Below are 13,194 nucleotides of genomic sequence, written 5' to 3'. Positions count from 1 at the left end.
AACAGTGGTTTTTTGGGTCAGACCCAAATGAACCTGCAGCAGAATTTGAGTTTTAAATCCAGTCTGAGACAGAGACTGTGAGGCCTTTGAGTCATTTCATATTAATCTTATATATACTTTCAAACAAAAAATATCTAATCTGTTAATGAAAATAGACACACATTGTTAAGGGTATAAAAAAGCTGACATATACAGTAGCAAGGATGGGGCACACCCTGGACAGGTGACCAGTCCATCACAGGGTCGACTAGAGACAAACACTTGCTCACTCACACCTGTAAAATGTCTGAGCATTTCTAAAAAGCACTTACAAATAAAATTATTAATAATTTTTATTATTATTATTAGCTGAAAGGCTGAAAATGTTCATCAATATCTTATAAAAGTGAGCGCCTGTTTTTAATGTTCCTACAGTAGCTTATTGACAGAAACTGATAAGCCACAGCAGCATCAGAGTAAATAAAATATTACGAAGTCAAGGAAATGAAGAAAAACAAATGTTATCAAGTTTCAATCTGAGTGTAAATATTTTATTTAATTATATCCACTTCATAGAGTTAATTTGTTAGTTGGAATGATTGAATAACAATCATGTGAATCTTCCCAGAAATTACAGATAGGGTTGGAACATAATTGTTATGTTGTGGAAAATTCCTACAATAAACACACACACACTTAGTAAAAAAAAACTAACTTCCAGATCTTTACAAGAGCCATACGTTTAATGTGAAAATCTGATGAACAGAACAGAACAGAGACAAATGAAATGATCACAAGGCCACAATGTCCTCACTGAGACAGACAGCCCGGACAGCAAGCAACAAGCATACACTGACTATGGCATACAGAAGAACAGGGACATATAAGATGTGAATAAATCACCTTAATGCTTCATGCTAAATGAATAATACACATCACATATGCTATATGCTATTAGACTAAAGCATGTCATCATTTAACTTTATGATCATTTTGGGGTTATATGCTTTTACTTAAGAACAAATCTGTTTGGGTCTTAATGTAAAATGCATCATTCCATTATCAATGAACAGAATAACAGGACGTGTAGGACATGTGTTTATCATTGTAGATTCAATATACATTTTAAAAATTAAAAGACTATATGAAAATGTTCCACATTAACAGTAAAGCCCTTGGCTTCAGCCAGCAGTAACTTAAATGAATATCTTTTCATCACGTCTGTCTTCATTTCAGACATAAATAATGTGCTGATTTCCTTTCCAGTCTTAATTTGAGATTCTTCTTCAAAATGTGAAAGTTTATTCATTCACCTCTCTCTTGTTATAATAAACTACATGCAAGAATTTCTTGCGGATTTTGGTCAATTTGAAACCATATACAAATGGATTCACAGCTGGGGGAATAAGAAGAAATTCAATGGCCATAAAATTACTAAGATCTTGTGATAAACCAGGCGACCCAAATCTCATATACATCAGGTCTAAAAGGACAGATACACTAAAGGTGATCAGAGAGATGAAATGTGGTACGCATGTCTGCATAAACTTTCCTCGCTTTTCTTTGGATGATGCAGCTGTTTTTATCAGATACACGTATGACCAGAGAATAAGCAAAAAGATGACAAAAAAGAAGCAGACGTTAAAATATCCCACTATAGCGTTTGCTTTGGGTAGTGAGCAAGCAAGAAGAGACACCATCCAGTTGACACAATAGACTTTGTGTATGTGTGAGCCACATAACCTTAATCCCAGTAATGTTGCTGTGTTCATGAACATACAAAAAAGAGGCAAGAGCCAGGAGAAAATCACAAAAATATAGATTTTCTGTTTTGTCATAAATGAATGGTAGAGTAGAGGTTGACAAATAGCCACATACCTATCATAAGCCATGAGAGCTAGAATAGAAAAATCACTGCAAACAGACGAGTGTATGATATAACCCTGCAGCATGCATCCGCTGTAAGAAATGGTATGAGATGTTAGAAGATCCAGAAGGAATTTGGGGTAAAAACCAACAGTTCCATACAATGCATTGATGCACAGATTACACAGGAAGATATACATCGGCTCATGAAGATTTCTATCCACACAGATGGCAACTATAATGCCAGTATTTCCCAACAGAATCATCAAGTACCACAGCAGTGTCAGGTGGAAGAGGACAATTCTTTGTTCCAATGTAAAATCTAAACCCGACAGAGTAAACAGTGTGACGACTGAAACATTTGCCATCATCTGCTTTTGAAATGAAAACTCTCCCTGTTTCACCTCATAAAGCCGTCCATGACAACTGGGCAGCACTGGAGGGAAGAGCTGCTCTGTGTGATACTTTCAGGATCTTTTCCTGCCTGTTAATCCTTTCTCCGGGAACATCTTTGGGCTCTGGGATTTGATCTGTCCAATCACCGATGTCAAAGCTGTGGACCCAATAACAATAATACAACATGACAACAAGGGTTTGAATTATGAGGTATGACTCTGATTAAGAGTTTGTCCCTCCCTCCCCTCTTGGTGTGGTATTTGAACTAAAATATTATATGAAATTGCTATATTTTCACGATATTCATATCTTGAAGAATCATATATTTGAAACACCCCTTAAGTAGACCATACCATTTCTGATGTCATAGCTGCCTTCCTCACTCTATCATATCTCCTATAGTATTGACATTGTTAGTTTAGCTACTGTAATTAGCTGTAGCAGCATCTTTAGTGTATGTTACCATGAATTAAAGCAGAAGTAAGTGATATATTTGTGTTAATATAAGTCTTAAATAGTTATATCTTCCGACAGCAATCACTTACATAGAGTGTTTGGACCGAAACACGGGTCTGTCAGTCACTCTGCTCTGCTCTGAGCCGAGGAGAAAACATTTATCGTATCCTACAGTTTTTATCCAATGAGGAGAGAGAATGGCATGCAGGGCTGTGTGTGCAGCCAAGGGACGCCGTGAATGTGGTGACTTAGGGACGAGGACTGTTATGGTGCGTTCAAGGAAACTCGTAACTCGTGTTTTTCCGACCTGTGAAGTCGTACCAGTTCGATCTGGTACGAGTTCACGGGTCGGAAGTTACGAGTGGCCGTTATAGTGCACTTTCACAGGAAAAACAGGTCGGAAAAACACAAGTGGGTTGCCTGTGTCCCAATTCAGGGGCTGCAGCCTTCGGAGGACCCAGCCTACGCGGTCTCCGGAGGCAACGGCTTCGGAGGCTCCTCCGGGGGCCGCATCAACGGTCGGTAAATGGGACGGTCTAGCCTTCAGAGCACTTCCTGATCCGAACGTAAACAACGGCCTAACGTAAACAACGGCCGGACGTTAAACATTTAAAAGTGGAACTTGCAACGGCTCTACCGCTCCTCCACTCCTCCTTTTTTTTTTTTTTTTCAAGAAGTAGAATCAATACAAGGGCAGTTATCATTAATAGCCTATTAATAAACAAACCATTGAACAGCAGCCAGGGGGGGGGGGGCTTCAGGCTATTAAGTGAATAGAGAATAAAGAGCACAAGTAATGTGTTTTCATAGCTTTCTTATTAAAAGTTGTCACACACACCTCCGCTCCTCACCTGTGCAGCCAGAGCAGAGCTCAGCTCAGCAGCGGGCGACCACGCCTCTGAGCCAGCCGCAGAGCCGGGTTACCGTGGCTACAGCACAGAGCTGCTACGTTCGATAGCTAACGGCTAGGTTGCTAATAACAACAACGGTGCAGCAAAGCATCTTGGGATACGGGAGGCCGCGAAGGATAGTAGCGATGCATCCTCCGAATGCAGGGGAAAGGAGGACGCATTTGGAGGCTGCATTTGGAGGAGCCTTCGAATTTAGACGAATTGGGACAGCCTTCGCGCAGCGCTGTGACGTAATCGGCCTTCAAATGCACCCTCCGAAGGATGCAGCCCCTGAATTGGGACACAGCTATAGAGTGTTTGGTCCAAAACACGTCATTCCAGAATTGGAGGACATTTCATGTCCCACCCATTCATTTTCAAATAAATCATGCATGAAATTCCAAAACATGCATTTGTGGTGAAAATTATAATTACTCTGAGACAAAATATAAATATAGTTATACAAAAACTGGTTCCAAAATATTATAAAATACAAAATAACTCTAAGCACCCCCTAAAATGGCCTTTTTCTCTTGTCCCACCCTCTTGATGGCCAACATGCATGTCAAATAAAGCGGTTAAAATAAGTTTAAAATTTTAATTTTTTTGTATGATTTTGTTGATTTATGTCTTTTGTAAGTGTAAAAACACTTAGTTTAATCACATATTTTAAATAAAAGTAATTTTGCACTAAAGTTGTGTCCCACAACATCCACGCAACCCTGTTACCAAAACCTTTTTAGCAGAGAAGAAGAAGAAAAAGAAGTGTGAGACACATGACACAAAATAATTTGTATTATCAAACCGTTAGATAATAGCATGGGTAGACACAAGGTAAGTCCTCTCTTCTATTTTTCATATTTTTCATATTTCGTCTGCCCTGATTGAGTGCGTCACTCTAACCAATGCAACCCTGTTACTCATATTACCAGAATAAGGCAAAATATTTTCAAAGTTTTCTTTGTTCCTTTAAATAACTAAGTTTGTTCTCAACCTTACAGTAACATTACATTCCATAGCTAGCATCTTTTTTCTGCTAAACAGCTGACATAAGCATTGATTTGCAACCCTGTTACTTGCAATGTCATATTGTCATAATCTACAATCAAAAGTAATTAATCTATTCAACCCTGTTACTTTGTTCAACCCTGTTACTCTAATTTCAACCCTGTTACTGTGTAATTTATCTTAAAATTATCTTAAATGACTGTATCAGCTCATGAGGGTTTATCCTATTGTCATTTTGGTAGTGTGTATGATTATATTCATTATGTATTTTGGCAAATATTTATAGATAAATACTTATATAATATCTTTACAGGTTCCTGAGTAGGCCTATTGGTAACAGGGTTGCACCAAGCAGCACACACAATATATAAAATATCTAATAAAAAGTGTCACTTTGAGTCCTGAGCTGGCCAAACATAATTATTTGATGATGAATTACCTGTATTTCTTAAATATATAGCAGAAAATGATCAAATAAATAGTAAAATTCTGAGGTGTTTCAGTCCGTAAATGTCCTCCAATTCTGGAATGAGGGGCGGTCCTCTCTGTGTGTGCAGCCAAGGGATGCGCGTGGCGTGAATGTGGTGACGTAGGGACGAGGGCGGGGACTGCTAACTCCATCGGCTGACAGAAAGTTAGCCAAAACGACTGGATCGCTTACTTCTGCTTTAAGGAGTAGCCAGTGTTGGGTGGGGTGCTCGGTCCTCGAGCAGTTAAGAGCATGTCCCATATAATGCAGTAATTGACCTATGGCTCTGCCACGCCCCCAAACACGATGAGCCAATCACAGTGCGCATAGCTAGCCCATACACTCGGACATTCTCTGCTCCCACGTCCATTGAAATGCATTGCAGTTAGTCAGTTTTCATTCGTTTTTATATGTTTTTTCTTGACATTTTAAGTTTAAAATGGTCAAACGGTGTGCATGGGGTACATGCAACTCCGACACTAGGTATCCTGAGAGGCTGGGCGACAGGGTGTATTTTTTTTACCTTTTCCTAAGCCACATCTCAACCAAGAGAAGTGTCTGCTCTGGATAAAGTTATGCAGTAGGGGAGAGCGGGGTAAATAGTGCCACTTTTTACTTAAATTGCCTTTAAAGCAAGGGGATTATAATAATGCCCCCAACTAATATATGCACATATAGTTTAGGTTGTTGTGCATCCCTGGGAACAATCACTTTTAATCTTGAATAAACTGTTTCAGAAATATAGCTTTAGAAAAAAAAGTGGTTTTGTGGCACAACTTGCCCCCGGTGCGGGGTAAGTTGTGCCATTACAGAGAATACACTGGGGTAAATTGTGCCATTGATAACTGAAGTAAAACAGATTATTTTAATCTCACAAATGATAATGCTATATAAAAGTAAGACATTCAATACAAAATTAAAGCCAGAAGCGGCGATGATCGGGCCCTCGCTTGTCCCCATGCAGTCGCGGAGGCCTGAGGCACGCTGGGGGCTGTGGCGCAAAGAAACGCAATGTTTTGTTCATCCACCAGGCTACGAGCACAACCAGACTGGGCAGGTGTGTTCAGGGGCGGTCCCTCATCACACATGTTAAGTTTCAAGCAAATCCGTGCCCACTGCCATGTTTCTCCTATACACAGACAGCACTGCCACTGGCACAACTTAACCCAGGCCCTTTGGCACCAATTACCCCAAGCTCAGCATTTTGAGAAAAAAGGATTCCCCAGCTGTTTTGAGCTGGCATCATGCTAACTGTATAGACTCATGGTGTAGCTTAATAAAGCACTAAAACATGTGTGAACTGTTTTCAAAGTTATCTATAATTGTTCAAACACGGCAATCAAAAAACCTTGATCATAGAAATTTTACTTTGGAGGGCAAAAACTTGTTTTTTGAACATAAATGTGCTTTCCTCTGAAGCCATGTGTCTCCCTTCTTGATAGGATGAGTGAAATGGATGCCCCTTCAAAAATATGTGGTCACATGACCAACTTCTTCTATAGTTTTCTAGATAACAGGGGTGGAACTACTTGCCCCATGGCACAAATTACCCCACTCTCCCCTAGACCACAACACCAACTAAACGTGGATAAACTTAACAAGGATGTCTACATCTGTTCTTAGTTAAGTCAACAACGTATTTGAGGCAACATATTGTGAGAGATGTTTGGATGTTAGCCAGCATCACAACTAAGCATAAAGCCCGCTAGCTTAATGCTAACGTATAATGCAAAACTCCATAGACAGGCTAACAGAAATTAGCCCATCGTTATCGGCGTTTCGAGGCAACCGACAGCCATAGCAGTAAAGCTAAGTGAAGTTTTGGTGACTTCGAGATGATATAATCTTTCTGTCCCCAAAAACCATCAATTGCCTCCTGTGAAATGTCTCTACTGTGACAGCTGCCATAGCGCCTGTCACCGAATGTTGACTGTTTGTCCGAGTGAGTGGAGGGGGCGGGGCTTAGCCATAGGTCAATTACCAGATGGATCCCAGAATGATCACTATCCTGTCAATTAAAGGCAAAGTTGGCCAAAATATGTTTTTGAAAAATTAGCTATTGCTGGCTAGTTTCTAACTTTAACCTCACCCTAGTTTTGCTAAGTAGCCTAATGTTAGCTAGCTGATCTGTTACAATGAAGGATTCACTGTCGCATTGAGACATTTTGACATTGTGGCATGAAGTGAGCAGTGACAGGAAAATGGAAAAAAGGGTAATATCTATCTATCTATCTATCTATCTATCTATCTATCTATCTATCTATCTATCTATCTATCTATCTATCTATCTATCTATCTATCTATCTATCTATCTATCTATCTATCTATCTATCTATCTATTTCCAATTAAATGATTAGAAAATATAATCAGGAAATTTAGATTTTCTTTATCTGAAGCTTGACCATTAAAATTTCTTATAGGGTGAATTCAGGTATATTGGGACATCAGGTAATTTGGGACAGATAAGGAAAAACAATGCTTCTACTTGCCTTGAATGGGCTATGGCAAAGTTAAAGGTGCTGATACATTCCTTTGGATGTCTACATTAAAAGTCACATTAAATATTTTGGGTGACATCACACAGGGGGGCGTGGTCAGCATCAAACAGGACGCTGACCCCAAATATCAGGAGGTAAGCAAAACGGCATGTGCTTTTGTTGGAATTTAATATAAGGCTATTACATTTGTATGACTAATTTACTGTAGGTATGAAAGTTATATTAAGATGTGTGATGCATTGGTGTACTAAAATAAACAAACATTGGTTTGTGAGGATGTTTACATTTTCTTAATTTGGACATTTTCTTGCTGTCCCAAATTACCAATAGTGGTATGGTAATTTGGGACAGCATGTTCAGGTTATTTGGGACAGTGTTTCTGGGTTTATATTGAAATATTTCAATAGTGTAGTCATATCTTACATGCTTAAAAGTGAGAAATTCTTACACATATAGGGAAAACAAGTACCTTTGTACATTTCAGAATATCAAATTAGCGGTTAATGTGGAATATGTGAAGTGACGTTCAAAAATAGGTCAGATTGTTTTATCTCTTAGTATGTCATGAGTTATCTTTATTTTATATATTTATATTTAACAAAATATAAAAATAAATGTATTTTTAAAAACATGCTTGCTTCTCCTGGGGTCAATAGTCTGCTCACAATATGTTTTAGGCTATTAAATCTGCTGTTTGTTGAAATAATTTGTATATTTGGTTGATCTGGTTACAAATCACGAGATTATAAACAATACACAATATAAAAATAATAGGCTATAGGCCTAATATACATAAATAAGCAATCTATTCATGTCTTTTTTTAATGTAATTGCAGCTCCATGCAATATCCCATTGCACAAGCCTGTGTCCCAAATTACCAAACCTACTGTCCCAATTTACCAAACAAGCTGCGAAAAAAATGTTTTGTGTCAAAACCTTTAAAATATAGTGCTGTGCTCTCACAAAAGAATTTTAGCACATAATTGTTTCACATAAAGAATGCAGACACCTAGAGGAATCCAGACATATCTCATTTGTTGGGTTATTTATTAATCTTGATGACAAAAAATGGCTCAGAAAATGAATTTACAAAAATTGTCCCAATATACCTGAATTCACCCTAATTATAGAATATTATTACTATATAATAATAATGGCCCATCTATCAATAATCTATCTATCACCAGTTACTTATCTGTCTGAAAGTCGCAGGACAAGCATCAGCTCATTTCAAAACAGGCAGGACATTTCCAGGCCTTATAGAGACCACCCTGTGACCAGCAACCAGAGGTATCTGAAATGACTGCCATCTCCCTCCCAAATGCTTCTGTGACTGACCGGTTGTGGTGACCTACTTCCTCCACCTGGTCAGAGACTGATAACAGCAGCCCTATATGAGCCTTCATCTAGCACCACCTGAGCATGCCCTGATGGCAGCCAACGCACCATGACATGATGGTATGCTGTGATCACTGGATGTCTTCCTGACACAGGGCAGAATGAGGGAAGTCATGGTGAGGAAATATTTTACTCAGTCACTGCAATCTTAGCAATGAACTTACTTTGGTAGATACCGTATGGCATATATCTTCAAGTCAGTACCAATGATCCAACTCAGGTTGTTTCACTATGATAATGCTAATAATAATGACAAACATTTTATATATAATGGATATGTGATACAGTGATTCAGCAGAGAATCACTTGCAACTAATTCAATTAATTATCTTACACAAGTTAAGTTTTCCTCTGTTTACATCTTATTTATATCTGCTTACACTCTTATCCCTTTACGTAAATTATTACTGTATACAAAATCTACCTATCTATCATCAGCAGAAAAATATGGAGTTTTCAAAAACTATATATGAAATAAGTTATCACATGAATACTTTGATAAACTAAGTAATTATAAAACTGAGAGATCTTCCAAAATTACCAAATGCATACAATGGGGAAAATAAGTTGATCCCCTGCTGATTTTTGTCCTCATTTCACTTGATCAAATGGAAAATAATTTGTTGCATTAATTAATCAATTTATTTATTTATTTGATAATTTGTCTCTCTCTGTTAAAATGAATTAACCATATAACTATAGACCACCCACTTCTTTGTGGGGGAGCAAACTAAACAAATCAGCAGGGGATCACACTGTAGGCTATATTCATTCCTATTTATATATTAGAAAAAGTTCATTGAAGGTTTCTTTTTCTAATTATATCAGCTTCTATTTCCAGAATGCAAATTAGACAAATACTCTTTATCTCATATAATAATGATGTCAGTTATCTGTTTGTCAGGTAAGAAAAGAGAAGAATATTCAAACCCTCTGAGTTTTTCTTGTATTTTATTTGTTCACAACACTGAGCACAGTGGAAGGGTTTTTTTTTTTTTTTAAGTATATTTTTTTGGCGTTTTTGCCTTTATTTGACAGCACATAGTGAGATAGACAGGAAAGGGGGAGGCAGAGAGAGGGGGAATGACATGCAGGAAAGGTCTGCCCGACGCGGGATTCGAACCGGGGACGCCTGCGTTGAGGACTGTAGCCTCTACATGGGGTGGCTGCCTTAACCACTGCGCCGTGCACCGCCCCACAGTGGAAGGGTTTTTGTCACTCTTTAACAGGAAACACATGAAGCCAGTTAATCTATACAAATGGATTAAAAAGCAAAGCAAATCCAAGAAATGTACATCATGAACGTATGTAACATGTTTGTAAGGTATTGATATAAGAACTACTATGGCAGGTTCAGATAGGATATTGTCTTACTTGCAAGGTTTGGTTTGTTTGTCAGGTCTTGTGCATGATAACATTTTGAATATGAGTTTTCTAATCTCTGGGAGCTTCAGGCCATAAACAAGAGGATTCAGAATCGGAGGAATCACAACAAACTCAAGTGACAGAATCACACCGAGAAACGGATTCAGCTCCTCAAGATTAATTCTGCTAAGGGCGACATCACAAAACACAGTGATGGAATAGTTGACAAATGTAACAATGTGAGGCAGACAGCTCTGTATGACTCGGCTCTTGAACTCTGAGGAGCGTTTTCTACAAACCAGGATAATCCGTGCATATGTATAAAGGACAAAAGCCAGGGGCAGAAAGACGGTCGTTGTGGACACAAGCATCCCAACAAGGTTATTGAGCACAGTGCTGACACATGACAGCTTTACAACAGGCCAATTTGCACAGAATACCTTTGGTATCTTATTTCCACACAAGGGAAGTCTGGAGGCCAAGTAAACACAGACTGCAACGGAGAAAGCTGGATAGATCCACGCAAAGGCAACCAACATAGAGACCAACCTGGGGGTTACTTTGTTGTGGTAATGTAAAGGCTGACAAACTGCAACATAACGGTCATAGGCCATAATGCCTAAAATAGTGAGCTCATAGGATGCATAGGTGTAGATGACATGGATCTGAGTAAAACACATTGGCCGTGAGATCAAATGAGTGTCACACAAAAGGTCTCTGAGGAACCTGAAGAAGAAGCCTGCCGAGCCGTACAGAGAGTTAAGAGAAAGGCACATAATGAAAACATACATAGGCTCATGTAAAGACTTCTCCCGTGATATCACCACTATAATGACAAGATTAGCTGAGATGATAAAAGCAAACAACAGCAAACACAACACAAATGTTGGGTAACGATAGTTACCAATATTCACAAACATGGTGAGGTTAAAATAAGGGGGATTAGTGTTGTTTTCCATTTACCCCATAGACAGAACCAGAGGTGGTTTGATGGGTAAGGAAAACTGTCAGTGGTTACTGCTTAGTCATTGATTAGTTTTGTCATTAACTATTAACTGTTGAAGAGCACTGAACTGAACAAGAGCAGAGTTAATCCTAAAGTAACAAATTGTTCAGGAGTCAGACTTATTTGTAATAATTCAATAATATCAACCTTAAGTAAGAGAGTCAGTTCAATCCGAATCAGAATCCTAGTTTTTTCCCCCTATACTAACACACTGGTTGCAGGTCTCACCGCTCCCTCGTCATGCTGTCTGTGTGTGGTCTGTGGCACGACAGCTCACCACTGTGGTTTAACATAAGCTGCTGAGAAGCTCTTTAACTCGTCACACGTACAGTAATTACATCACCACTGTCATCACTCCATGGGGAATCTCGACTGTAAAATATCATTATCAGTTTGCACACTCTCACATCATTTTAATATCTGCTTTGTTGCATTTTCAACAAACTGTACTGACAATGTCAAGGCAAAGACGTAGTCAGAGACCAGGGTGAATTCCAATTCCTATCTCAACCCTTAATCTTAGTAGCCCTCAAAACCAAGTGTTATGGGCTATTTTGTGGCTTAGAAATGGGGCACCCCTTAAATGCAGATGTCTTCAGACCGTCGTATCTGTGGGGGGGTTGGCATGAGTTTATTATTTGAAAAAAAAAATATTTTCACTGTTAACCCTGCCAAATTGTTGTGGACTAGCCCATCTGTCAGTTATTACTTTGGTTATTTTTAGTTTTTTTGTAGCCTATAGTTGAGTTAGTTATAAATTGATGTTAAAACAAATAATCTGTATAAATACCACAACCACGGACATATTCAGCTGAAAGTCACTGCAAACCAGGGCTTATTGAAAGGTAAACACCAGCTGTAACTATCCTTAGATAACTCAGCGGCTATGGGAGATGACATTAGCCCGGTCATCTTAAAACATTATCAAAACTAAGATAATACAATGGTTTTCGTAATATGTATTACACAAAGAAAATACTGCATTCTGGGTAGCCCTTGCTCCCAAGGGTGGTGTTGGAGAATCTCAATATTGAGGGCTGTACAGCCCTTAAACTTGTCCCTCAACTTAACATTCTGAGAATCGGGACAGCACTTCGCGGGAGTGCGCATTTTTGAGATTTAGGGCACCGTGTCCGAATGAGACGCGAGCAAGCATCCGACAATGGTGTCACATCTCTCTGTCCCCATAGTCTGATGTCTGTTGTCGACATCAAACTGGAGACGTAACTACTTGGGGCGGGCTCTAAACGGCGCATTGCGTCGCGCTGTGTCGCTCACGGCCAATAGAAAACAATTGATTTTGTAGCTATCGCTCGCTCACGTCGCATCCAGTTAGGACACGGTGATGGGAATTGGAATTCACCCCAAGTCTGTTCAATTTTTGCCTCAGCTACTCTTCTGAGTTTTGTCAAAAACATATTGTCAGCACACTTAAAGCCCAATCACTAGGACACACTCACAGAGAACTTTATTAGTAACACTGTACAGGTTAAGGCCTCTGTTGTCAAAAAATCCTCAGTTCCTAGTGCCATGGTTTCTACAAGATTATGGAAATGTTCCTTTTAAGAGGAACAATAGATTTTTACCTTAAGTAAACAGCCTCAGAGTAATTGTAATGGTTCAATAAATGACTTGTAACTAGTTACAGGGAGAATGGAGGCTCTCTGCCTTCCACCTAGCCCCACCTTGCAAGATCAGAGCCACTGATCCGGTGTCCTAGCTCTCTTCTCTGCGCACCGCGACACAAAAGCGCACTGTGACCCATAATCTCTTGTTTATGCCAGATAAGACTACACCAATATACACATCATCAAATATATGACAAATGACATAATGCACCACTCCACGGATTGCTTCTGGC

General features: G+C 39.1%; 2 protein-coding genes across 2 annotated transcripts; both read right to left on the bottom strand.

Annotated features, from left to right (window-relative positions):
* Nucleotides 1-1,280: 1,280 nt before the first annotated feature.
* On the bottom strand, nucleotides 1,281-2,216 carry LOC146964814 (olfactory receptor 6N1-like). Its single transcript, XM_085764646.1, has one exon. The coding sequence runs from the start codon at nucleotides 2,214-2,216 to the stop codon at nucleotides 1,281-1,283; it is 936 nt and encodes a 311-aa protein (XP_085620772.1).
* An 8,116-nt stretch (nucleotides 2,217-10,332) lies between these two features.
* Nucleotides 10,333-11,294, bottom strand: LOC146964813 (olfactory receptor 4B13-like). Its single transcript, XM_085765032.1, has one exon. The coding sequence runs from the start codon at nucleotides 11,284-11,286 to the stop codon at nucleotides 10,333-10,335; it is 954 nt and encodes a 317-aa protein (XP_085621158.1). The 5' UTR covers nucleotides 11,287-11,294.
* Nucleotides 11,295-13,194: the final 1,900 nt, after the last annotated feature.

The sequence above is a fragment of the Trachurus japonicus genome, chromosome 21 (genome assembly GCF_045865225.1).
Source record: "Trachurus japonicus isolate A0001 chromosome 21, Traja_1.0".
In the NCBI taxonomy this organism is placed as follows: Eukaryota; Metazoa; Chordata; class Actinopteri; order Carangiformes; family Carangidae; genus Trachurus; species Trachurus japonicus.
Note: the sequence above shows the minus strand (reverse complement) of the source record. Positions and strands in the feature narration are given on the sequence as shown.